The 26,312-nt window shown below is 40.7% G+C and overlaps 1 protein-coding gene and 1 long non-coding RNA gene across 8 annotated transcripts in view; one reads left to right on the top strand and one right to left on the bottom strand.

Moving 5' to 3' along the window:
• Positions 1–9,491: 9,491 nt before the first annotated feature.
• The window catches only part of gfra2a (GDNF family receptor alpha 2a), a 118,727-nt gene continuing 101,906 nt past the window's right edge, over positions 9,492–26,312 (top strand). For both annotated transcript variants that reach the window (XM_055168121.2, XM_073867679.1), the window contains exons 1-2: positions 9,492–9,997; positions 12,151–12,456. In XM_055168121.2, the coding sequence (XP_055024096.2) occupies positions 9,922–9,997; positions 12,151–12,456 (382 nt within the window). In that variant the 5' untranslated portion in view covers positions 9,492–9,921. The remainder of the gene's footprint in view (positions 9,998–12,150; positions 12,457–26,312) is intronic.
• On the bottom strand, positions 13,511–18,945 carry LOC129446050 (uncharacterized). Of its 6 annotated transcripts, XR_012369644.1 has the most exons (7): positions 18,425–18,945; positions 17,654–17,695; positions 16,878–17,106; positions 15,695–15,767; positions 15,206–15,592; positions 14,943–15,103; positions 13,511–14,343 (listed from the first exon to the last, which is right to left on the bottom strand). It is a non-coding gene; the product is annotated as an uncharacterized lncRNA (long non-coding RNA). The 6 variants fall into 6 exon arrangements; XR_012369643.1 differs by having other exon boundaries at positions 16,878–17,695; XR_012369641.1 differs by lacking the exon at positions 16,878–17,106.

The raw sequence follows: 26,312 nt of genomic DNA, 5'->3' as shown, positions 1-26,312 counted from the left end.
CAAGCGCGCCGTAAATGTGTATTGACTATAAATTGCACGGGCACAGGTGAACACTTGAATACATCGTGAATGCATATAGATGAATCAGAGTGTTATAATGCACAGGCCGGCAAGATTCTCAAGCGCGCCGTCATGTGTTCTGATAATAAGTTGTACGCACACGGGTGAACCCTTCAGTGCACCGTGAATGCGTATAGATAAATCAATGCACAGAACGCGCCGTGAATGTGTACAGATATGATTGATGAACGTACGGTGGGCACTCAACGCACCGTGAACGTACACAGATGAACAACAATGTATGTATGTGTCACAGCCGTGTATACAGATGAGCTTTTCCGAGCGCATCTTTAGTGTATACCGAAATGTTATAGCGTGCATATGTGAGCTTCTCTAAGCGCACGGTGGACGCATATAATTAAAACCCATATCGTGCATACAGGTGAGCTTACGCGGCGCACCTTTAATGCAACAAACCTCAGTAGTGCGCGAAGCAGGGATGTAGAAGCTGTAAACTGACAACGTGGACGGCGGGGACCAGCCGGCCGTGTCACAAATGTCAAATGAGAAACCTCTAAGACCATGCCCGAGGATCTAATCCATACATGGAGTAGACTTCATTGTCACGGGAGGTGATAACGTCAACGATCCATAAATAACCTGTATTGACAGGTGCGCTAGTGAGTGATCTGTGACGCCGATGAACAGCTGATCGTCTGATGTACGTCAGACGTATCTGTCATACAGGACCTTGGACAGTTCCAGAGCGCTGCGCCTCGGGCACCGTCCGCATCTGAGAAATGACAGACTTATGAATAAAGTAAATGGTCGGTCATAAAAGCGTGGTTCGCTGTTATCACCGCCACAATATATATATATATATATATATATATATATATATGCACGCAGGGGGAGAAAGCCGCCGTGCACGAGCCTCTGTAGTGAGGAGAAAGCTGTTCCACCTACAATTCGCGGGGGGAAGACTCTCGCTGTCACTAGACAGAATAGATCAGACTTTGCATAAGGACGCCTCGCGAAAGGGGTCCTAGCAGCTCGTGTCAACGTGTTATAAGGCACGTAATGTAGGTCGTGTCCCACGGATGCAATCTCCGCACGCACATCGTAACGGGTTAATAGTCTGCATCACGAGATGCGTATCACTCTGATTGAACATAGCTTATGGGTGTTTTCACACCTAGTTCGTTTGAGCCCTCCAAACGCTCTCAGAGCAGTTCAGGGTGTATGTGTGAACAAACCAAGTAATCTCAGACCCCCCTAAAGGGACCCAAAAGTGAACCGAACTCAGACCACATCAGGAGGTGGTCTGAGTACGGTTCGCTTTTGGGTTCTTTTGTGGTTCGATTTCTTTTTGATATGTGAAATGAATGAGGTCCCGGTCCGCTTTGCGTGTTGTTTGGACATTGTATTAAAATCAACTGCTGCACAGAAAGCTGGGATCTGAGTTCTTATGAAGTTGTGATGTGAACAAGAAAGGGTCTGAGATCACTTCAGTTCTGAAGAGGACCATAAAAAGAACTGGGTCCTCTTTTGAGTCCACTTTATTGTGAACACCAAAAGGACTGAGGTCACATTCAGCTAGTTCCTTTTCTGGTTCACTTTAAGTGAACTGGGTTTGGCTCTTTTGAAATGAACTATATGTGAAAACACCATATAAAGCGATGCAATGAGTTTATAAAGGAGATGACTCGCCAGCTTGTACAGGGAGCGAGATCTCGGTCTGGTTCGGTAAATAATGAAACCACCGTAGTTTGCCCGACCGCATTATCACAATAACATGGTCGAAAGTGCCGCAGTGCTAAAATCATCCCCTTAATGGACCGTATGTACAGTACAAGGTGATTGATATGAGACAAACGGGCGTTCCACGCGCCGAAGGCAGATTGCCGTCGTAAAGCGTGTTCAACCCACAGCAGATGCTGGCGATCTCGTAATGGTAGCACTTCATGCAGCTGTGTGTAACTTAAGCATGAGCTTCCCGGCCGTCAGCTCGGGGCGGGACCTTTGCTTAGTCAAACTGAAGTGGACTTATGAACAGAATGCCACGATATTCAGCTTTCTGAGGCTCGTTAGAGGGGTACGTGAGCCCGTCTTAAACGAGAAGCCGCGCGTCTGACTGTGCGCGCGCTTTGAAACTTATTGTGGCGGGTAGCAAGCTCACTTCAGGTTGATATTACCCTTAATATCTCCGAGTATTGGAGCGGAGCGGAGGTGTGAGCGTCTTTGGATCCGCTGATATAAATCAGCTGTATGGCCGAAAAACGTCATAAACCGCTTGGCTGTAAGCTTTTGAGTGGCCGTCCGGAGAGGGCGCGATTCAAATGCTTGGAGCCATGCAAAAGTCTGAGGCTGCCGTCTCTCTATGAAGAGAGAATGACAGCCGTAAGACCGTGCTCGTTTGCGCCGTCAGCATCGTAGCGGAGAAACTGAGGTGGGCTGCGAGCGAATTTGGCAGAAAGGTGTTAGAGACACCGTACAGCCGTGGGGTGTCAATACACAGTATATGGCCAAACCGGGGTTTTTTCGGCAAGCGTCGATAGAATTATGGACAGCGGGCCGTGTGTGCGTATTACTGATTGCTTGTCAGTAAGGCGAGAAAGTGTTTAGAGACACCGTACAACCGTGGGGTGTCAATACACAGTATAGTAAGCACGGAAATTACTCTTTTAGAGGAATTCAATACCGTTCGCCACTATAGTGAGGTCGCATAACCAACAGTATTACACAGTATGTTTAGGATAAACAGCACACAGAAAACATTTCAGGGCAGTCCAGCCGAGGCGCGACTTAAACCCTCTTCCCCCAGACAGTTCTATGTCGACGCAGCTGTGCTGCGAAGACCAGAGCTCGACCGTTCAGCTGCACGAGCCTTAGTAGTGACGGTGACCCGAACGGCTCACGGAGCAGAGCAGTATGTCTAGGTGGTTTAATATCAGACTGAACCCATCGCAGAGAGGAAGTCTGCCGTGAGGCCCGCGGTTTTGCCGTTTATTAAAAAGGGCAGAAAAACCGGGTATATAAGAATGTACCAATATTCAGCGCACTGATATAGGACGGGACTGAATAAAGGGAGGTATTCGGGCCTCAGTATGTTAAACAAACTCGTTCTGCCTCTGATTCCGTCTTAACCAGAGAGAAATTACCGGGCAGACGAGTCGTGAGCTTTCCGAAGTGAGATAGACTCAGGCCGGTAAAGCTCTATAATAAGTGTTTTAGCGCTCAAATAGAGGCGTGTCCGCCTTATCGAGCAGACGAATGAGATCGCGCCGCTCCAGGGGGAGGGGCATGAAGCTCTGTATAGACGAATAGTGAGCCGGTTAGCTCTTATAATGAGTGTTCTTGATGCTCCAATAGCGGCGAATCCGCCCTATCGAGCAGACAAATGAGATCGCGCCGCTCCAGGAGGGGAGGGGCATGAAGCTCTGTAATCGTTGAACACTAGACAGCTGCATTTAGAGGCAGCGAGCCGTAAGAGCGCGTGCTAACTACGCCGTTAAGAGACCTCACCACTGCGGGGAAAGGAGCGAGGGACTCCGCGAGCGTGGAGCACGAGTGGCTGTGCTATGACAGGGAACAGGGGCAGATCCGCCCGTGTTTGCTTGTCGTATGCATCTTTCTAGTTTTACGGTTCCCCGCTTGTTCATCTCAATAAGAGAGGAACGGCAGAGGGGAGCAGCAACACAGACAGAACAGCCATGCGTCATATAAACGGTATCACCCGATGCACTCGGGGGATTCATATATGTGCCAGAGATCTCGCCACTGAATGTGAGAGGAGCGAAGGGACTCTGTAAGCATGAACGGTTGCGATGTGACAGAACACAGGGGGGGTTAGTCCGTGTGTGTTTGTCTTTGCATCCATCTAGTCTCATGGCTCGCCGTGTGTTCATCCCGGGGAGAGAGGAACAGCAGGGGGAGCACGAAACATGGATAAGACAACCGAAGCATATAAGCGCGGTCCCGGCGTGGGAGGTGCCAGACCGGTGACGCGCTCGGGGAAATTCATAGCAGAGGCTCACTCAAGCCGCTGTGCTGGACGCTATTACAACAGCGCCTGCTCTTTTAGCTTACAGCTTTATATTAAAAATATTGATCTTACCGGGCGGCCGCAGGGGAGACCTCGTCAGGCATGTGTCCGCTGCACAGGGCTCGTACCACGGCAAGCGAAGGCTATCTTCGGTTCTCGGCCGGAAAGCGGCAGGGGAGACGCTAGACCTGGATTCTGCTGTCTTCGGTTCTCAGCCGGAACGGGCAGGGGAAGACGCGAGGCCTGGACTCCGCTGCAGGGCTTTTGTCGACGGCGAGGTAAGGCTTCTTCTTCTTCGGAGCAGCGAGAGGTTCGCGCTGAAGGAGAAATAATATGAGCTCCTGACGCTTGAACCGCGCTTATATAAGGACGTGTGCATCCCGCGCGCGGGTTCAAACGTCATTGGTCTGTACTTTGTACAGACGTTAACCAATAGGCTTCAGTCACGGAGTAAACAGGAGTTTCCCCCATAGCGTCAGCTAACTGACGCAATGCGAAGTGAACCGTATTGAAAGGGAACCATTTTTACCTTGTCTTTGTTGAATAATGGTAGTCTACCCACATTTACAAACATACAAAAAGTGCTAGACATGCTAAACATCTCAGTCTCACAGAAATTCCTCTTTTAGAAATGTCATCCAGAAAACGGCCCAATCTGAAAAATTGATGCTAACAACATCACAGGCATCTAACTGCCCCTCCACTTTAAAATAATTGGCTACATTTTTTGAGTGGCAGCAAAGTCAGCCAATCAGTAATGAGATTGCAAGTTAAGCCAGTAGGGGGAGCCAAATAGACGCAAAACCACTTGTTTAAAATCCCCCTCCCTAATAGAGCTGTCTGAGAGAGGTTTTTAGGAAGCTTCTAAGGCATTACAGACCCAAACAAAAACATTTTTGTCTACATGTCACATCACAGAACAAGGATAAATACCCCGTTCAATCATTCTATGTCACCTTTAAACAAATGCAAATATTGCATTCATTTTGAAATGATTAATGCTACCCAATGATTTATTGATGACTTCGTACCTGTGTATATGGTGAGATGAGAACCTTTTTTTCAAGAGCACCTATTGTCCGATTCACATTTTTTACATTTCCTTTGGTGTGTAAGTGTGTATTAGTGCATGTTAATGATATGCAAAAGGTACATAGCCCAAAGTAAATGATAATGCGAGCTATCATCTCCAATGTAAATTGGTGATTGGTGATGTAGACAAGACCAACATTATCATAATTCCTCCCGTTTCAGACTTACAGCCTGTAAGTTAACTCCTGTTAGCAACCACATCTTTCAAAAACGGTAAGGAGCGTCACACTTCCGGCTGTCATCAGAGGTATTCAGGCCAATCACAACGTACAGATTAGCTGGCCAATCAGGAACAAAGAGCTTTTCAAATCCGTGCGTTTCAGGAAGAGAGTGAAATCTATAGCTACAAAAATGTATGGTATGTGAAAAAGAATGTGTTTTTTTAACCATAAACCATGTGAACACATTGTATTATATCACATTCACAAAATACCATTGTTTTTTACCAATGAAATAGGTGCTCTTTAAAGTCCAAAAAAGTTTCAGTCATTCATCCACTCGAAACAGGGTGAACGGCACTTTCACATTCGCTTTGCAGCCCTCTATCTGCCAAAACCGCACTAAAGAAGTTTCCAACCGTCGGGTCGCGGTCTTGTAGTTTGAGTGAAAACTACAAAAACTTGCTTTACGGCAGACCTACAAGCCAATCAGAGCCAGCTTTGCTGCGGTATGCTAAATTATTAACGACAGTGGTAATGGACAAATCCGCTTCCAACCTGTAGGGGGAGCAAAGAGCAAAAACTCTTTAGTGTTGCTTTAAGTAATACTTTTCAAAACACTCACGGCGCTGTCCGAGTGCTGAAACGTTTCGGCTCTCCACACGTTTGTAAATTCTTTATCTACTGTTTGTTACAAATAAAGTATTTTGGAGTACAAACCTTTTCTTGCATATTTGTAAAAACTTTTTATTTTTTGAGATTACACTGATCCGGCTATCCATACATTAAGAAGCTTTTAAAGGGGATGGGAGATGATACTCTCATTGGTTTATTGCACGTATACGCCCCCAAATACACCCATTACTTATTACGAGAATAGGAACAACATTTTTAGACTGCGCTCTAGGCACACAAACCATGTTTCCATCATTAAATTAGCAAAAGTGGATACGGACACACCCTTTTAGACTGTGTGCTTTAGAGCTTGTGCTTAGATCATTAAAACATTTGTGAGTGTTGATTGTGTAATGATTGATCTAAATCAGTTATTGTTTGAATGATTGAGCCAAAACTAAAATTTGCTTTTACGTAAAGATCATTATTTAGGAAACGACTTAAGTTTTATGGTAGCATATATGGTGTAGCCCTATATACTACCATCCAGGGCTGGACTGGTAATCTGGCATACCGGGCAAATGCCCGGTGGGCCGACGTCCTTGGGGGCCGGTGAATATAATATGATATATATATTTTTTTAATTGGCCAACGTCCGGCCTCAAAAAGCATAGACTGCGGCCCATTGGTTCATTTTCCATACCGACACTTGGCTGGCCCAATCATCTTTTAACAAGCTCCACCCCTCCCCTTCTGTTTCTTGTGTCAGATGGAAACAGAGAGCGATGATCTGACACACACAAGAAACAGAGAGCGAGTATCATACAGACGTATCATACATCTCATACTATTTTTGTCTGACCAGCCCATAACACTCGTTCATCGCGCAACGCAGCCCGTTGCTTTCTTTCTTTGTTTTAATGTAATTCATTAATGGCGCTAAAAGGCGCGGTGGCAATGTACTGCATTTTCCAAAAAAGTTAGCGTAAGATGTTTTTTTTGGACAGACCGGCCCAGGAGACACCTAATCAGCATCCCGTTGGTTCTTTTTTGATTTGACATTTGTAGGGCCCTATAAAATCCGTTTTATTTTTTCCCAAATTCCGTTTTATTTTTTCCCAAATTCCGTTTTATTTTTTCGTTTTAATTTGTGCAAATTCCGTTTTATCCGTTTTAATTTTTGGCAATTATTTTTATTTACCCTTTACTTTTATTTTAGTCATAAAAAGAGTGTGCCTTTTAATGTTAATGATTAAAATGTAAATGATTTGGGGGAAAAACTGGATAACAGGAGTACTTATTGACTATAAAAGATGCATTTACACACGCACATACACACGCGCGCGCGCGTGCACACACAACTCAATTCAATGCATTATTTTTTTAGTGTTGTTGCAGGAGGCTACAACAAGGTGTCAACGCAGTGGTGCCTTCAGAAGTGCCTTAAACACATCAATCCAGCGGAACGCGATCCATATTTTATACACATTCGCTTGAAATGCATATAACTTTACAAACATACACAGGATAGTGATCTGACTTAGGACAGCATGAGCATGCAGCTCTTTGCACGTGCGAGCGAAAGAGAGACAGAGAGCGGCGCCATGATGCAGATGATTATATTTTAAATGCAAGGGATAGTTAGTTTGCCTCAGCTCGCTTGAAATGCATAAAACTGAACAAATACATGAGGATTTGTGTTCGCACTTCGGACAGATGGGTGAGCGCGTGCACATGAGAGAGGTACAGTGAGACAGACATGGATGAGAGAGTGCATGTATCTTTGCGCTCACCGTGAACAGAGTGTTGACTAAACTTCCAAACTAACAGCTCTCCGGTCACATAAAAGTCATGTGAGACCTGCTCGGAACTAAGTGCTTAGCGTCGAATTTCTTAATTTTTTCGCTGACGAAAGCAGAGTCGTGGAGAGCCGCTTCGCCATGGTTTCAGTGTTTTGGAGGAGGTCTGAAACGACGTGAGGGGGCGTGTCGCCCAGATTTACTTCCCCGGTCTGCATTTCCCCCAGACATACGTTCGTCTCCCACACAAAAACACAATTTTATTCAAAATATGTAAAATTCCGCGAAATTCCGCGTTTATACTAGATTCCGTGTTAATTAGCCAATTCCGCGATTCCGTCCGCGATTCCGTGATCGCGGAAATTATAGGGCCCTACATTTGGCTAGACCAATAACAACTTTTAGGGCATTTTATGAAGCATGCAGCGTCAGTGTGCGTCTGTCAAAATAAGAGACGACTGAGAAGCGAGTTGACATGCGGTAAGCAGAACTGCTTTTAAAACACTGTTGTTAGATATCCTCTTAATAAAACACAGTCAAAAACACAAGTCATAGATAGACCAATGGCTGTTTGCAACATGACAGTGATTACAATGCAATAAAATACAGTGTGGGCAGAATTATTACATCAAACTTTTGATCACAGTTTTTATCAAACATTATATTTTACTAATTCCAAACCAAATAAATTTTAATAACTACCATTAATTTTGTAAATAAAGCATTTATAAGTAATACATTATTGTTAATGATGGCTGACTGGAGAAAAAAGCACCTTATATTCAAGTGTGCAGAATTATTAGGCACATTTTCTTTTACATTTAAAATGGGCCAAAAATGTTTAACACACACTGGACATTCATTATTTATGTCCATAAGAAAGATGCCATGCATGGAAATTGCAAAATTGAGGTATGACCATTATACAAGAAATTCTGATTCGGGCAGCAAGGGCATACAATAGGATGAAAGGAAAATATACAAAATTAATGTTGGTTATTAAAATTACTTTGGTTTGGAATTGGTAAAAAGTGTTCAGAAAAAAAGTGATCAAAATTTTCTGCACACACTGTAATGAGGCTTGTGGCTTGTCATTGTAACATTTATCTTGTCTCAGTGTTATCATAAGGTGCACAACATTGTGCACTCACTGGCTTATACTATTATTTTTAAAACCTGCAAAGCCTTTTACAGCGCTTACATTTTTGTAATGTCAGGTGTCAGCTCTTATACTTTTCTACTTAATCATTATATGGAGTTATAGTCAAGATTGCACAAAGATTTGTGATCCTATGTAGTGGGCCGGTCTGGGCCAAAATGCCAGGGCCAATTTTTTGTCCCAGTCCAGCCCTGCTACCATCTAGTGTAGTATGAAACTTAAGTCGTGTAAGTGTATGTGCACAGGTATAGGCTTGGTCAACTGATGTCTCTCCAGAGGTAATACACTTGTCAAAACTGCTTATAGCCTGCGCATTAAAAATTATATCACACCTTTATCACAACCCATATGCCTGAATGTGCACTAAATACTGGCACTCTATCGAAAACGCAGTCATCTGTCCATTTGTATCTATAGAGTAGCATATGGACACTGGACATCAATAACACTTACTGTCCTCTTGTCCAAAATATGCAGTTCATCCTTGCATCGTAAACTTTCAGTTAGCCTCCGTTGACATAGTATTATGAGTCAGATTAACACATACATTGCCGGTTCATTTAACATGTGGGCTGTGCGTAACAGGGCACGTGCGCTCGATTTTACAGTTGCTCAACAGGAGCGCGCCACCTCCGCCAGAGCGCGCATCGAGGAGACAGAAGTCTGTCCGCATAGCTCTGCCATCTGAAGTTTCTCACTGTCTTTGCTTGGGAGTTTTGTTTCGGAGGTAAACAGGAGTGGGAATTTATAACCTATAGAGGAACATAACTTTAGTAAGCCAGGCGTTTTATTTTTGTGTCATTTGTGCAATAGCCGAGCATCATCACTGGGAAATATGCACGAGTAACGGTTCATACGGAATCTGGGCTTGAGTTTCCCTCCTGAGCGGAATAGAGAAGTTTTTACTCTGTGTATGATGCTTTGGATTATTTAGACGAAAAAGAGGATCATGGTCCGACAAACACAGGATACAGTTTGGGATTGTTAAGGTCTTGTAAATCAGCATCGGTATTTTAACAGCGCGAAGCAAATACAGTCGTTTGGAGGGAACATATGACAGCAGCACGCGGATTCCCTGTCAGAAACAGCAAGATGTATATCTATATTTACGGCTTTCTGCTCTTTTTAGGTAAGTTTACATCATTTCAGTAAGATTGGCTGTTTTTCCAAAGTTGAAGCGAAAGCAAAACCTGCCTAAATCCTTTAATTTTTTTTTCATTTTCATACATTAAATTAGTTCTCATATCGTCAGGATTGCAGTATATTGTGGAGCTTTAATATTTCAATTTTATAAATAACTGATAGTCGTGTCAAGTTAACCAAATCTGCGTATATTCATCAGATTTTTGTATTTATTATGGGGGATAACATTTGAAATGTATGTCAAAGCATAAATAACTTATAATCATTTATTATGCTCGTTTTTAAATCTACATTTATTCTAATTACGCATCCTACAGTACAAGACGCAGCGTTTTATTACAGCAGAAAACTAAATATGCGTCATTATCCTATTAAAACTAACAAAAATTGTATTATTTTTTGCATAATAGGTCTTCTAACAATAATAATATTGCTTATATAAACTTTTATGTGACGCCTAATTTGTATATAATTTGCATCTTGTAGTAACTCCGAGCTTTAAGAGTCATTGATTAGAAATATCATCGTCATATGTAATATTTCAATAAGAAAGGTGAGAAATATAAGGGTCAGTGTAAATGTATCAATACCCGTTGCACACTAATAAGATCCTTTCTGCGCACTATAGCCTATATGGTGAAACTTAGACTGAATATTCAAATAGTCTGCGGAATATATGAATCATTCATACCTGTCCATGTTACAGTGTAGCAAGTACACAATATAAGTGATACAAATAAACATCCTTTTCCTAATGTTTAATTATAAATGTCATTACTTGTAATTATTCACATGCAATTAATTTAAAAGAGTTACATTATTATCATTATATTATTATTAGTAGTAGTAGTAGTAGTAGTACTTAATATGTAACAATCTGTAATGTCCTACTTCTATTCTGATCTTTCTCTATTACACACACTTAAGGCACATAAAGGTCTTAAGAAATCGATTGTTATTCAGCATATGGTCTTCTGTTTGTAAAACATGGATTGATTTCTTTAGTAAGCCTTTGACCAAATATATTAAATTCCTAATTTCCTTCATAATTTAAAAAAATAAAGAAAAATAAAGAAATTGATCGTGAAGCGATGATAAATGTGATTATATTTTAGTCAGTATTCTGCTGTACATGAATCTACACCTGTAGGTGTCACTAGTGAGTCATAATCATTTTAAATTTCTGCATGCACGCACAAAAAAAATCTCTGTTGATCTTTTTCTCAAAAGAGTTTAAAAAGCTAACAGAAGAAAAATTAATTAATTAAATAATCATTGTAAAGCTTATCAATGCGGCAAGACACTAAGTAAAACGTAAAATAAACATCAATGAAGTGAAGAATTGTGTTGTAGACTGATACATAATGGACATTTGCCAGCTAATAAGAGAAACAGCAGTTACATCCACTAAAATGAACCTTTCAAACTATGTTATTTGTGACTCATGATATTTTGCAGTAATTCAAAGTCTTTTGTGTTATGTACATCATATTACAGACCTTGAGGCATAAATGTTGTATATAGGCAGCACCCTGAGCTGTCAAGCTGTCTTTGTGAGTCATAAAAATGATTGCACAATCATCTGGGTTTTGTCACTGGTTTTACGGTCTTTAAATCGCCCTGCATAGGTGTAAATGCTGTGAATGATTTATTTATTTATTTAAAAAATGACTCCTCATAAAACTACAGTGTATTAAAAAGAAGACTGCAGTAATTAGTACTTTCATAAAATCACTTACCATAAAATAGATTATAGGTGTGGACCAATACACAAGTTACGGAATGTTAATTATCCTATTAAAATAAGTATTATACAGCACTCTGGAATGCTTAATTCTGATTGGTCAGTGTCGACAAACTGAGGTTTGTTATTTCCAGATATGCTCATCCAGGTACTGCCATGAGTCATGTTTACCAGTTCCAGTTTAAATATGCATAATGTTGTGTTTACAAATAAAAATAAACAAATGCATGTTTGCTTTGTTTGAACTTGTCGTGGCCTAAAGCTGATAGGAAAATGTTTATTTTTTACTTTGCATCATAGTCCTGATCTGATTTTTTGTGTTAAATAAAAAAAATGGCTAGCTGTACATCATTCCAAGTTCCTAAACTTGCTGATTTCCAAATTCACCTTCACAGATGAGCTAGTGCTGACCATGTCAAGCTCTTCTACTCTCTCCGAATCTGTGCACCATGAACCAATGGACTGTTTAAGGGCCACTGAGAAATGTAACCAGGACCAAAAATGCAGCCAGCGCTTCAGGGTCATGAGGCAGTGTCTAGCCGGCAAGGACAGAAACACCATGCTAGGCAATAAGGATTGCCAGATAGCCATGGAAGTGTTGCAGGAGATGGCTCTGTTCGACTGCCGCTGCAAGAGGGGGATGAAGAAGGAAATGCAATGCTTGCAGAGTTACTGGAGCATCAACATAGGCCTGAACGAAGGTGAGGAGCTCTTTGGGATTACGAAAGTTGGCTATTTAGCTGGACAGATGCACTTCATTGATCACAGAAAGGAAATTTAGGCGTGGAGGAGCAGCGGGGAGGTGTTTGGGGGGGGCTTAGAGTTGACACACTTTTTACTTCAGTAAATATTTTTCACAGCAGATTTATTTTAAGTAAAAATGATGCATCTTATTCACCACATGCTGACTGATAGAAGGGGTAGGTTGTCCCAACAGCAGCCTGTGGAGTTTCAAGAAAAGAAAATGATTACTGCACTAACAAGAAATGCATGAGGTGGCATACAAAAATATCAAATCAATGGATTGGCCAACATATACTGTATATTGTTAATAAATTTACATTCATCTAAATGTAATTAACGAGATATAAACAAGAATGCACACCACTGCATAACATTAAAGAGCAAATAGGGAACTGCAGGAGAAGAGTATAGAGTCCAGTATGTGTAATCCTCGTGCATTAGCTTGTAATGCTGTCATGAATAAGGGAAGCTTTCCTTGCTTGTTGTCATTACTGGAGGACACAACATTGTGGTATCTTGTTGGCATGAGCTGAATTTATATGACCTGATCAGCTTTGGTCAAAAGTATGCATTCACTTTAGAAGAGTGCCTGGTGTGGCCGTGTGGTCACACTCTAAATTCTGCTCTAAAGGTTATTTTTAACCCAAAGCTGGGTAAATATTGGACCGAACACCCAATATTAACCCTAATGTTGTTTCAATGAAATACAATTTTAAGGTCTAAAAAGAGGGGCCATTCAATTTCAGGATGTGTCAGTATGACGTCAACTCACAGCTAACTGAGCACACATTCACTGTTATGAACGCACAATGCACCACCCTCTGGTCTTAAATGCGCAATGTGACACCACCAATTGATTTACTGCATTTGTTGATGTCTAACCTATACTGCAATGCAGGAACCTTTAATACTTTTTCTTTCTTTTTAGTCCACATCTGCTCTTTATGAATAATTAGCCTATGTTATAGTGAACAGCCATTTAGGGTAGGTAACATGATGGCTTACACCCAGCTAGCAAAAATTGCGCGGGCCGAAAGCGGAACGATTAATGCTGGAACACTCGGCCGATCCTCGGCATGAATCTAGGTCCGATTGCTCTGCGAGCGCTCGGTTTTCACGCGCCCCGAAGACACGGCCGAGCACTCAGTTTTAACGCGGCCCGATTGCGGAACTCCGAGTGAGAGGACGTAAGCTCCCCCCCAATCCTGTTCCTTATTTGGGCTTGTTTAATTGATTGATTTTATTGATTGGTTAATACTAAAATTGCTAAGCAACCATTATGCAACATTAACTGAAAATAAAACACACAAGGAAGAACAAGGATTTCACGTTTAATGCATTTTTTATTCACTTGAACACACATTCTCTCTCTCTTGTACACACAAACAGGTTTCCATGTTTTGTGGGGACATTCCATAGACGTAATGCATTTTATACCATACAAACTGTATATTTTATTCCCCTTACCTACCCCATTCCCTAAACCCAACCATCACAGAAACCCTTATCCTACTTCACATTTACAAGAAACATCATTTTGTTTGATTTATAAGCTTGTTTCCTCATGGGGACACAAGGTCACAAAAATACTAGTATTCCTATCTTTGTGGGGACACAACGTGATAATTACCAGGTGCACACACACACACACACACACAATCAGTTCAAATATGAATTTTCCAAAAATCAACATTTTTAAATTTAAAACATTTTAATTAATTGTCTGTCTATTGTCTGGATTCGGCCACCATCCCTGTCATATGCTAGCACCGACCACCTGGTGATGAGGAGCTCTATCTCCTTTTCTGTGTTATCTTTGGTCAGGGCACTCCGGCGGACTGCATCTGAAAAAAAAACAAAGATAGAAGAGGTCAGCATGACCATGTGATGTTACTCATAAAACCACCAGAACTTATTTTGGATGCAGGGCTCTACGCTTACATTTCTTTTTAGTTTAGGAGCACATTCAAAAATTTAGGAGCACATTCTGATCAATGACAAAATAACCTTCCCATTATAAGGAGATATTTGACTATAAAATTTTAACCTTATTAAATTTCAAATTCATAAATTGAGTTAGAATAATAAGAGGCAATCAGGAAGAATAAGTTACCAATCAAATGAAATCAGTAGCAACACAATTCATCTTTGCACTGCAGAGGTGGCATATAACAGAAATGTGGGATTTAGTTATATTTACAGACTGTTTAATGAGGCTCAGAAGTAGCATTAATGCATTTCAATTTATGATAATGTTATGATGTTAATGTTTTAAATAGAGTTTGAGTATAGAAATACAATTATGATCAGTCTTGAAGAAAGAAAAAAAAGACTAACTTTTAAGACTAGTCTTAAAGGTTTATGCAACCAGCCACTGATCGAGTCAGTCGCACTGTAGAGCCCTGGGATGTCACTTCATGCCGTTTCCAGCACTGACACTCACCCAAAACCACACTTTTCAAAGTGAGCCCTTTGAATGCAGGCTTCAGTTGACCCCACTTCAATTGATGAGTCTCGCCACGAAGAGTTTATTGTTTTTTTCATCAGGACCCACCCCACAGTGTCTTTAAGAGTCTTGTCTCCGACCATTCCAGGAAAAACAGTCTGAAACAAAAAGACATGTACCTTATTAGTTATTTAAGGAATATAGCATGAGTGAAAATGAGGACTGACTTTTAGGAATGATCTGATTAAACCATAATTTACCTCACCAAATTCTTCTTCTCATCTGGATTATTTAATGTCTCCTACAAACATTGTAGCTCCTCAATAGTTGAAAGTGGGAGCCCAAAATGTGTTGGGTCTGGGGTGAAGTCTGCAACTGCTGCTCTCTAATAAAATCGAGCTGGATGAGGATCTCCTTAGCAATAGGCTTTATGCCCAGCTGCACCACCTCCTGAACTCCAGCCAGCTCCCTGCCTCCTGCCCGCCACCACCGGACAAACCGACAAGTCCAGGTGTGTCTGATTATTGTTGTTGTGACTACTAAACTGAGGCACACCTGGATTAATCAGTCTGTCCAATAATGGCAGACAGGAAACAAGGAGCTGGCCGAAGCCCAGGAAGCAGTGCAGCTGGGCGCAAAGCCCACCGCTGTAGAACACAAGAAAAAGCAGGCATAGCAGATTACTAGCAAAACATTGTACGTAGATATGTCAGAGTAAACCGAGAGAGATCACTTTGTATAATTCCTACCTGTAGGCACAGCCTCCTGAGAAGACCTGTGTTGTGTGTCATATACTTGTGTGCCATGAAAGGGTGGGGTGTGCTAAAAGAAAAGAAAAATATGTTTTAATCTCATCACATATACCAAATAGGAATAGGCAAAAAAAAGTGAAAAAAAAAAAATTAAATGTGGTCAATTCAATATCAATTCTCATCGTTTTTCTGTATTTATTTTCATTACATTATATCGGAAAAGAATTCCTGTTGAAGGAACTGTCAATGTCCCGATTGGGCCAGTGCTGCATGATCATAAAAGTTTACATTTTGCACGCATTTTTAAGCCTTGTCAATTTAAGCATTCAAGCGAAAGAGAACTTGCATGCGCTATGTGAGAAGAGCACACACTGGAAGCGCTTACAGCTGCGCGACAGCGTGCAAATTACGAAATTAATTCTAGTTCTCTCCTTGCAAATTCACACATTTTTTAAAAAAATTCCGGCCTTTGCGAGTAAACAGACGGTTATGAGAAGAAGTAGAAAAAGAATGCATTCATTGCCTATCATAATTTGATCCGTGGATTAGTCTTAAAGTGGTAGTAACCTTCACCTGTCTGTGTTTTTAAATGTTAATCAAACTACAAAAGAGGAAGTCACTCCCTGCTTTTCACTGAATAACGATTTGTAACTTTGTGCAGATTAAATAAAGGTTAATCCTAATTAGTGAAGATATGCCGTGTTATTTTACATTTGATTACTTTTTTCAATTTCTGTATCTGAAAAATACTGTTAGACCTACCTGAAATGCACAGATTTCTTCATTTGTATCTTTGTTCTATTGTACTTATATTGCGTTGCTTGCATTTAATTTTTATTAACAACCATTAACTTGTCTTTAATCTATGAAATTGATATTAGTAGTTTTAGCTGTAGTATCAAAAATAGAATTGATAATTGTTAATTTTCACTGGTATTTAAAATATTGGGTGTCATAACCTTATTACAAGAATAAATGGGTAAAAACTACAAAAACTATTTCATTCATTTATTACTTTTTTTGTGGTGGGGCCAGAAAAATGTAATCATTGAATCGAAAATCGCAATCCAATCAATTTGAGATCTAATGTATCTGAATCGATTTGAGACATCTGAAACAATACCCAGCCCTAATACCAAAGTGATTTTTTTCTCTCCATGGGCTATCTCGCCCTTCTTACTTGAAATCCAGTTTGGCCTGATGTCTGACTTCTGCCAGCTGCTGCATGGGTTGGGGTGTCTGTAGGTGTAGCACTCAGGCTGTTGGTAATGGAGATTGGAGACCACGATGGTGGACTAAGCGCTGTGATGTTCGCTGAAAGGGGAGAAGCCCGTGGACCTACAGAATTTCTACGTGTGGGCACAGCCCCCTCACAAGACCTGTTTTGTGTGCCATGTACGGGTGGTGTGCTAAAAGAAAAGTTGTTTTAATTAGGGCTGGGTATTGGCAAGGGCCTCCCAATACGATACGTGTCACGATACATGGGTCATGATACGATACGTATCACAATACAATCAAAAATGTGAAAAATAGAGCTGAACACCTGCAGCTCTTTGAAAGCTGCAGGTGTTTTTACATTTTCTGCCATTTTCTCACTCCCTCTAACTTCTGAGACATTGGCCGATTGGCCGTATATGGCAGACAACTGGATAGTGACAACTACAGCAGCGGAGGTCGTTTGACGCACACAGAGGGATTTGATGGTTTTTAAAATATCGATAGTAGAGATCGAAATATCGATACACTATCGATACAGCTAACTATCACGGTAGTTAGCTGTATCGATTTTTTTGCACAGCCCTAGTTTTAATCTCATCACACATATCAGTCATCAGTCAGATCATCGTCAACAAGCTTACTGTCGTTCTTAATACCTTGCAGAAAATTAGACAACGATTTAACTGCTTTGTGTCTCAGATTAGATTTAAAATAATGCATTTGATCAGCCATTCTTACCTAAGAGCAGTGTTTATTTTAGAACAGCAAAAGCAAGATTACCTGAGGAAAAAAGAAAAAAAGATTAGCATTGTACAAAACCATACATAATGTCTTATTATACTAAACCATTACAATTTCCCTTTTTTAGTCCAAGCCCAACCCAATAACCATTATGACATTACCCAACTACCAGGATAACTGCACAGTGCATAAATTAGGGCCCATCAAGACATGTTTAAGTTTACACACAAATCTATAATTGTGACATTCCATACACTGGTATATATTAATCCGCGAATCACATGCGAGCCGAACCGTGGTTCGGATCAACTGCGATTTGTCACAGCACTACCAGCTAACATTTTGTTCCACTTAATTTTGTTCCAAAGAACACTATGCTTGTAAATATTAATCACGTAAATTGCATTTAATAAAAATTGCGTTCCATTATTTAACATCCCAGCCAGTCAATGCTAGCTTCGTTCGCGCCATAAAAGTTGGAGCCACTTTCATATTATCCAAAATTTGCACTACTTTTCTCAGACATGATAAATAATTTGATGTTGTCCTAATTAATAATTCTTAAATGAATTATGAATTCTTTATGTTTGTTTCATCTGGAAAAAAGTACATGAACATGTCAAAGGAACATGAACGAATCAATAATAACCAACATGTAATCAGCAACAGTTCGAAATAGAGTTAATATATGATGTGACGGGAACTCGATTGAAACTATGCTTAGCGTGAATGTTGATGCTTTTTAAGGAAACTGAACACAAGACTTACCTCAAGTTTAACGTATGGCGTAGGATCGAAAAGGGAATGGATGATTCAGTCAGACGTTGAGTTTTATCTCACCCGTTGTACAGACGTTACTCCAGTGATGAGCTGAGCGTGCTGACGCTTTCTGCAGTTACCGTTGAAATCGGCTTCATACTGGCAAAAGGGTCTGAGCCGAGCACCCAGTTTAAAACAGCCGCCAACGTACGGGATTCATCTTAAAATGAATTTTTTATATTTATCAGCTTACCCCGAGGTCATCCAAGATGTATGTGATTTTGTTTCTTCAGTACAACACAAATGCAGAAACTCCAACCGTTTCAGTCTGTATGCATGTGAATAGTAACAAAATCTCAGACAGTAAAAACATGCACAGACAAATCCAAATTAAACCCTGCCGCTCGTGACGACACATTGATATCCTAAGAAACGAAACGATCGGTTTGTGCGAGAAGCCGAACAGTATTTATATAATTTTTTTACCTCTAATACAGTACTATGCGTAGTCAAATGAGCCCGTGCACAGCACCTTCTTCTTTAGTTTTAATGGCGGGTTGCGAAGCAACTTCATAGGTGCATACCGCCACCTACGGTTTCGGGTGTCCCTGTATAGCCCTCAAGCCGTGCATCCGATACAGTAGATGGCAGTATGCAACTATGACGTTGCTTCGCAACCCGCCATTAAAACTCAAAAGAAGAAGAAGGCGCCGTATTAGAGGTATAAATTATATACCACAGCTCGGCCTCCCACAGAAACCGATCGCCCCGTGTCCCAGGACATCAACGAGCAGCAGGGTCCAACTTGGATCCGTCTGTGCATGTTTTGTTTTTTACTGTCTTTTGTTATGGACAGACTAAAACGGTTGGAGTTAAAAAACTACATTTGTGTTAAAGAAAGTCGCCTACATTGAATGGCATCCATTAAAACCATCCTTGATTTAACATAAGCCGAGTCATTTCCAAAAGTGGTCCAGATCATACAGCCAGAGCTGGGTTACCAGTTACGGTGAACATGAATCGGCCCAGTGCTTACAGCCAGAACAAAAATGAATGTGCCAGAGCGAGCTGCGGGGCACAATCGGCTCGGTTAACACACGCCGATGCCGAGTCTGAGCCGCACCTGCCGCAGGGCAGCCGAGCTCGGGCCGATTATACATGCTAGCTGGGCAGTATTAGGGCCCTATAATTTCCGCGATCACGGAATCGCGGACGGAATCACGGAATTGGCTTATTAACACGGAATCTAGTATTAACGCGAAATTTTGCGGAATTTTACATTTTTTGAATAAAATTATGTTTTTGTGTGGGAGACGAACGTATGTCTGGGGGAAATACAGACCGGGAAAGTAAATCTGGGCGACACGCCCCCTCCCGTCGTTTCAGACCCCCTCCAAAACACTGAAACCATGGTGAAGCGGCTCTCCACGACTCTGTTTTCGTCAGCGAAAAAATTAAGAAATTCGACGCTAAGCACTTGGTTCCGAGCAGGTCTCACATGACTTTTATGTGACCGGAGAACTGTTATTTTGGAAGTTTTGTCAACACTCTGTTCACGGTGAGCGCAAAGATACATGCACTCTCTCATCCACGTCTGTCTCACTGTAGCCTACCTCTCCGTGCAGCTCACGCATCTGTCCGAAGTGCGAACACAAATCCTCATGTATTTGTTCAGTTTTATGCATTTCAAGCGAGCTGAGGCAAACTAACTATCCCTCGCATTTAAAATATAATCATCTGCATCATGGTGCCGCTCTCCGTCTCTCTTTCGCTCGCATGTGCAAAGAGCTGCGTGCTCATGCTTTCCTAAGTCAGATCCCTATCCTGTGTATGTTTGTAAAGTTATATGCATTTCAAGCGATCGTGTATAAAATATGGATCGCGTTCCGCTGGATTGATGTGTTTAAGGCACTTCTGAAGGCACCACTGCTTTGACACCTTGTTGTAGCCTCCTGCAACAACACTAAACAATGCATTGAATTGAGTTGTGTGTGCGCGCGCGCGCGTGTGTGTGTAAATGCATCTTTTATAGTCATTAAATAATCCTGTTATCCAGTTTTTCCCCAAATCATTTACATTTTAATCATTAACATTAAAGGCACACTGTTTTTATGACTAAAATAACAGTAAAGGGTAAAAAATATAATTGCCAAAAATTAAAACGGTTAAAACGGAATTTGCAAAAATTAAAACGGAGAAAACGGAATTTGGGAAAAAATAAAACGGAATTTGGGAAAAAATAAAACGGATTTTATAGGGCCCTACAGTATGCGCCCTGTAGTTATGGAGTACTGTTTGTCCCAACACAATCTTATGGCGGTGTGCAATTATTTTACAAAGTGGATAATTGATCATAATTTCTAATTAATATGAATTAGTGTTAGAATGTAACTTCTAATCAGGTCTAGGAATATGTTTCGTAGTCTGGAGATCTGAGCTGAGCAGCAGAGAGTTCTGATATCAGGGGCTACGAAGGACACTGAAACCAAATGCCGTTCAAACATACACTCACCTAAAGGATTATTAGGAACACCTTTTCAATTTCTCATTATGCAATTATCTAATCAACCAATCACATGGCAGTTGGTACAATGCATTTAGGGGTGTGGTCTTGGTCAAGACAATCTCCTGAACTCCAAACTGAATGTCAGAATGGGAAAGAAAGGTGATTTAAGCAATTTTGAGCGTGGCATGGTTGTTGGTGCCAGACGGGCCGCTCTGAGTATTTCACAATCTGCTCAGTTACTGGGATTTTCACGCACAACCATTTCTAGGGTTTACAAAGAATAATATGAAAAGGGAAAATCTTCCAGTATGCGGCAGTCCTGTGGGCAAAATGTCTTGTTGATGCTAGAGGTCAGAGGAGAATGGGCCGACTGATTCAAGCTGATAGAAGAGCAACTTTGACTGAAATAACGGCTTGTTACAACCGAGGTATGCAGCAAAGCATTTGTGAAGCCACAACACGCACAACCTTGAGGCGAATGGGCTACAACAGCAGAAACCCCACCAGGTACCGCTCATCTCCCCTACAAATAGGAAAAAGAGGCTACAATTTGCACAAGCTCACCAAAATTGGACAGTTGAAGACTGGAAAAATGTTGCCTGGTCTGACAGGGCTCGAAATTGCGACCATTTTGGTCGCATATGCAACCGAAATTTAATCTGTGCGACCTTAAAATATATTTGGGAGCATTTGTGCGACTGCCCATTTTGTTGTGAAGCGAGTTGATTGTGATCCTGCGTGCTGGCGCTGTCCCAGGTTCAGTGTTCTCTCCAACGATACATAACCAATCAAATTTCACCATTAAGTTCTTGCGTTTAATGAAGACCGCAGATTGGCTAATATGAGCGTCAGTCATTCCTTGTTGCCGTGAAGCGCGGAAATGTGAAAAGACAAACACGTCGCAAGCATGATGAGAGCGAGCCGATTACAGCCAAGGTTATTACTGTATTTTTTGACGACGATCCGGATTCAAATGTAACTCCACCACCGGAAAATACGAGTTGACGTTAAACCTTTCAGAGAGAGTGGCTTAAAGATTTCGAATGTCTCCGCTTTGAAAATGTAACTTACTGTGTTTACTGTAAATCCTGTAAAACGGCGTTAATGGCGGAATCAAAACATTTTAAGCGCCAGACGTACCTTGCTTAAACATGTCAAAAGTGCCAAAAATACAAGACGTGTCATGACAAATGTGTTTATTATTGATGGAGACACCGAGCTGTCTGTCAAAGTGTGTTTGATGGTGTATGTGCGCATGCGCTGGTGAATGGACATTCGACAAACATCCTTGTGGTCCACGTGCTGTGGAATACGACAATGCTGATGGTATGTTTTTGTTGTATTTTTTAAAACATTGCCTATTTAGTAGTAAAAGCATCCTGGTAATGCAGTTATCAATACCAATAAATATTAGCCTTCTATATTAGGGTCACTTTTGTAATGTCACAATTAATCAGTGTTTTACATGTTTGCTAGATTTTCTATGTAATCTTAATCATGTTACCTGTAATTGTTAAATTATTATTGCTGCAATACTATTTCAACAGCATTTGGGTATTAATTTAGGAATTTATGCAGCAAAAAATAAAATAAAATAAAATGGAAGACCAACTTTCAAATGCTGGCCATAGGACGTGTAAAGCCCGGTGGTGGTGTTTTATTTTTAATAAAATAAATCTATTAACATTTACATTGTAGTTGTGGTGCTTTTAAATTTTTTGATGGATGCGCCTAAATTTTTGCTGGTGCTCCTAACTCTTTAAAGTTGGGAGCACCAGTGCTACCAAATAAAAAAGTTAATTTTGAGCCCTGTCTGATGAGTCTCGATTTCTGTTGAGACATGAGTCAGAATTTGGTGTAAACAGAATGAGAACATGGATCCATCATGCCATGTTACCATTGTGCAGGCTGCTGGTGGTGGTGTAATATTGTGAGGGATGTTTTCTTGGCAAACTTTAGGCCCCTTAGTACCAATTGGGCATCATTTAAATGCCACTGCCTACCTGAGAAATGTTTCTGACCATGTCCATCCCTTTATGACCACCATGTACCCATCCTCTGATTGCTACTTCCAGCAGGATAATGCACTTTGTCACAAAGCTTGAATCATTTTAAATTGTTTTTTTTGAACATGACAATGAGTTCACTGTACTAAAATGTCCCCCACAGTCACAAGATCTCAACCCAATAGAGCATCTTTGGGATGTGGTGGAACGGGAGCTTTGTGCCCTGGATGTGCATCCCTCAAATCTCTGTCAACTGCAAGATGCTATCCTATCAATAAGGGCCAACATTTCTAAAGAATGCTTTCAGCACCTTGTTGAATCAATGCCACGTAGAACTAAAGGAGTTCTGAAGGAGAAAGGTGGTCAAACAAAGTATTAGTATGGTGTTCCTAATAATCCTTTAGGTGACTATAGACCAAAGTTTATTAGATAAACTTCTCACTAGTCACTGATAGACGTTAGATAATGTCTAGAATAATCGCTTGAGCAGCTATTGAGCAAACAATTCTTGAGAACAATCTCATGATCGAAACCTGTGCAAGCAAGTCTGGATACATAAGTAATCATGCTTAGACAGTTGTATGGTGGTGCCAATGAGGAAGGGGAGATTGGAACTGGGAAGCCTGGTCGAAATTCATGACATCAACCGATCAGCCCATGTCGAGCTTTTGTGCACAGCTAAGGGAAAATGTCACAACTCAGTCTCAACTTAGTAAATGCAAGACAAATGAAAGTTATTATTGCTTCATTAGTCATTCAAGGATAGCAATAAAGAATATACAGGGTTAAGATATCAAATATATAAATATGGGGTGTGGGGGAACAACATTTCAATACTAACAATTAGCCACATTGTGAAATAAAAATTACGAATTCCTGTGAGATCAGACAGGTCCCGATCAAGCAGATACAAACTGAACTATTTGGAGTTAAACTGATTGATTGACCTGTTTTCAGGCGTATCGCTTGCCAACCCCCATGTGAACCGAGCACTTAAAGCTTATTGGCTCTGCTCCCTCAACGCTGTTAACAAGATGTTGTTTTAGATTGTTTATGAGATAGAAGTGCACTCCTTATTGCCTTGTTAGGCACTGTTAATGTAAATATTTCTGTACTGTCTGAATAAATTATATTATAGTTTGCATAAATCTGATCTTAGCTTGATGTGCTTACACTGTAATGCAGTGAGTCATGCATTAAGTTCAAACTCTTTGGTTTTGCAAGTCAATTTTACTTACTATTTTAAGTTTTGACTTGTGATAAGTTGCCAAGGAAATTGTTTCATTTAATTTGTTAAGTAACATAAAATTATGTTGATTTGACCAAAATGCTGCATTTTACATTGTATCAGTGGCTTTCCAATGTTATGTAATAATTCTTTAGATAAACAGTTTTATTTTCCCACTTCAGAACTTAAGAGCAGACCGTTTTTACAAAGTGCTGCTTTTTTGCTGACTTTCTCTGTAAATAGATCTTATTTTTTTGCCATGACTTCACAGGCACATTTCCCAGCAGGACACAGCATGTAAAGCATGCTGAAAATACATTTAACCACACCGGCATGACTACAGTATATACTAAACATTGCTTAGAAACAAAGACTTCACATTTCCCATGTCTAACCGTCGCTTCCTCTTGTCATGCGTTCATCCATATAACCATCCATCCATTCAGCTGATAAGAACTTTACAGTTACTTCAATTCTCCACCAATATCATAGCATAGTTGAGAAAGAGTAATGCTTTGTGTGTCATGTGTATAGCAGTGAGGTGGAAACGCAGTGCAGAGGCATGACCTGATAGCGAAACAGTATTAGATTTCATTCAAAGGCTCCGGTGTTTCAAGGCTATGCATCCACTGTAGCATCCCTGTGTATGTGTGTACCTCAATAGTGCTGGGAAATGGATCCCTGTTGTCATGTCAGATAGTCCTGCGAGCACTATTCTCCAGTCTCTCTGCGGTTTATCAAGAACACCTTGAATTTTAACACAGGGAAAATAATGGTTGCTTGCCGGAGTTGCCGCCAAGATGTTCTGTCCTATAATACGCAGAAACATTTATTTGTCACCATTGGCATTCATCTCAGTGGGTGCAGTATCTGAAGTATGTGATTTGAATTCTGTCATCTTTGCTTATCTTTGAGTTAATGTTGACTTATAAGTGTCATGTGACTAATCACTCTGCAAGTGAAGAAAATGATATCATGACAAAACTGGTTTGCTAATGCACCCTAAAAACATGCATGGCACGAAAAGAGAAAAAAAATCAATTCAAACTGCAATTTAATGCCCACTGAAACATAAACGTGATTTATATGTTGCTTCATAATAAGTTGATTACAATTAGTTTGTTACAATACTACTTAATTTAGTTTTTTTTTCATTAACATTGAAGTTCACATTTATGTGCCCTTATCTTGTATTAGTCTCTGCCTACCCTTCCCGAGTTTACGAGTTTTGTTATTGGCTCCTTTAAATTAGTCTTGTCTTGACATCAAGTCATGTTGAATGTCTTCTTACCCATTTGTCTACATATGCTAATTGTGAGATAAAGTGCACATATTTCATTGTTAAAAAACGTTATTTTGTGTATTTGTTATAATACAATGTGTTTGCGTGGTTTATTGTTAAAAAACAACATTATTTTCCACATGCGTACATTTTTGTAGCTCCAGATTTCACCCTCTTCCTGAAACGCACAGATTTAAAAAGCTCTGTGTCCCTGATTGGCCAGCTAATCTGTACGTTCTGATTGGCCTCAATAATGTCAGCCAGAAATGTGACGCTCCTTACCATGTTTGAAAGATTCAGTCACAACAAACAACAACAAACACAGCAAACAGGACCTGCAGCTCAGCTCCTCATCGAGTCGTGTTTAGGACAACTCTGAGGTATCGTAAACCTGGAACTGCACATTAAATAGCGCAAACTTAGTCAGATAGCGTCTACTTCAAAATGCTAAATATATGTTAGCAGCCAATGTTAATCGTTAAAAATTTAGGACAAATATGATGATATTTAATGTTAAACTATGTGAGTGGCACTCTGTGGCGCAACGGGGATTTGAGCAACTTCCTGAATCAAAGCTGGGCGCCGCGGACAGGCGCCACCTGTCGTCAGCGGTGTGCGTATACTTATAGAAAACAATGTGTTTGATTTTTTTAGGATGGCGCGGCGCTGCGCGTCTGATGTGCGACCCTTTAACTTACAGGCTGTGAGCCAAAGCGGGAGGAATTATAATAATGTCAATCTTGTCCACGTCAACCGGCCCAGGAAGTAAACCGTTGCCTAGCATCCGTGTTTGTTGTAGTCCAAGAAAAGAGATTTACATTGGAAACAATAACTTGCATCATTGTTTATTTTGGGGTAGGCCTATGTACCTTTTG

This window comes from Misgurnus anguillicaudatus, chromosome 5, assembly GCF_027580225.2.
Source record: "Misgurnus anguillicaudatus chromosome 5, ASM2758022v2, whole genome shotgun sequence".
Taxonomy (NCBI): Eukaryota; Metazoa; Chordata; class Actinopteri; order Cypriniformes; family Cobitidae; genus Misgurnus; species Misgurnus anguillicaudatus.
The sequence above is the reverse complement of the archived record's forward strand: the minus strand, read 5'-3'. Positions and strand labels throughout refer to the sequence as shown.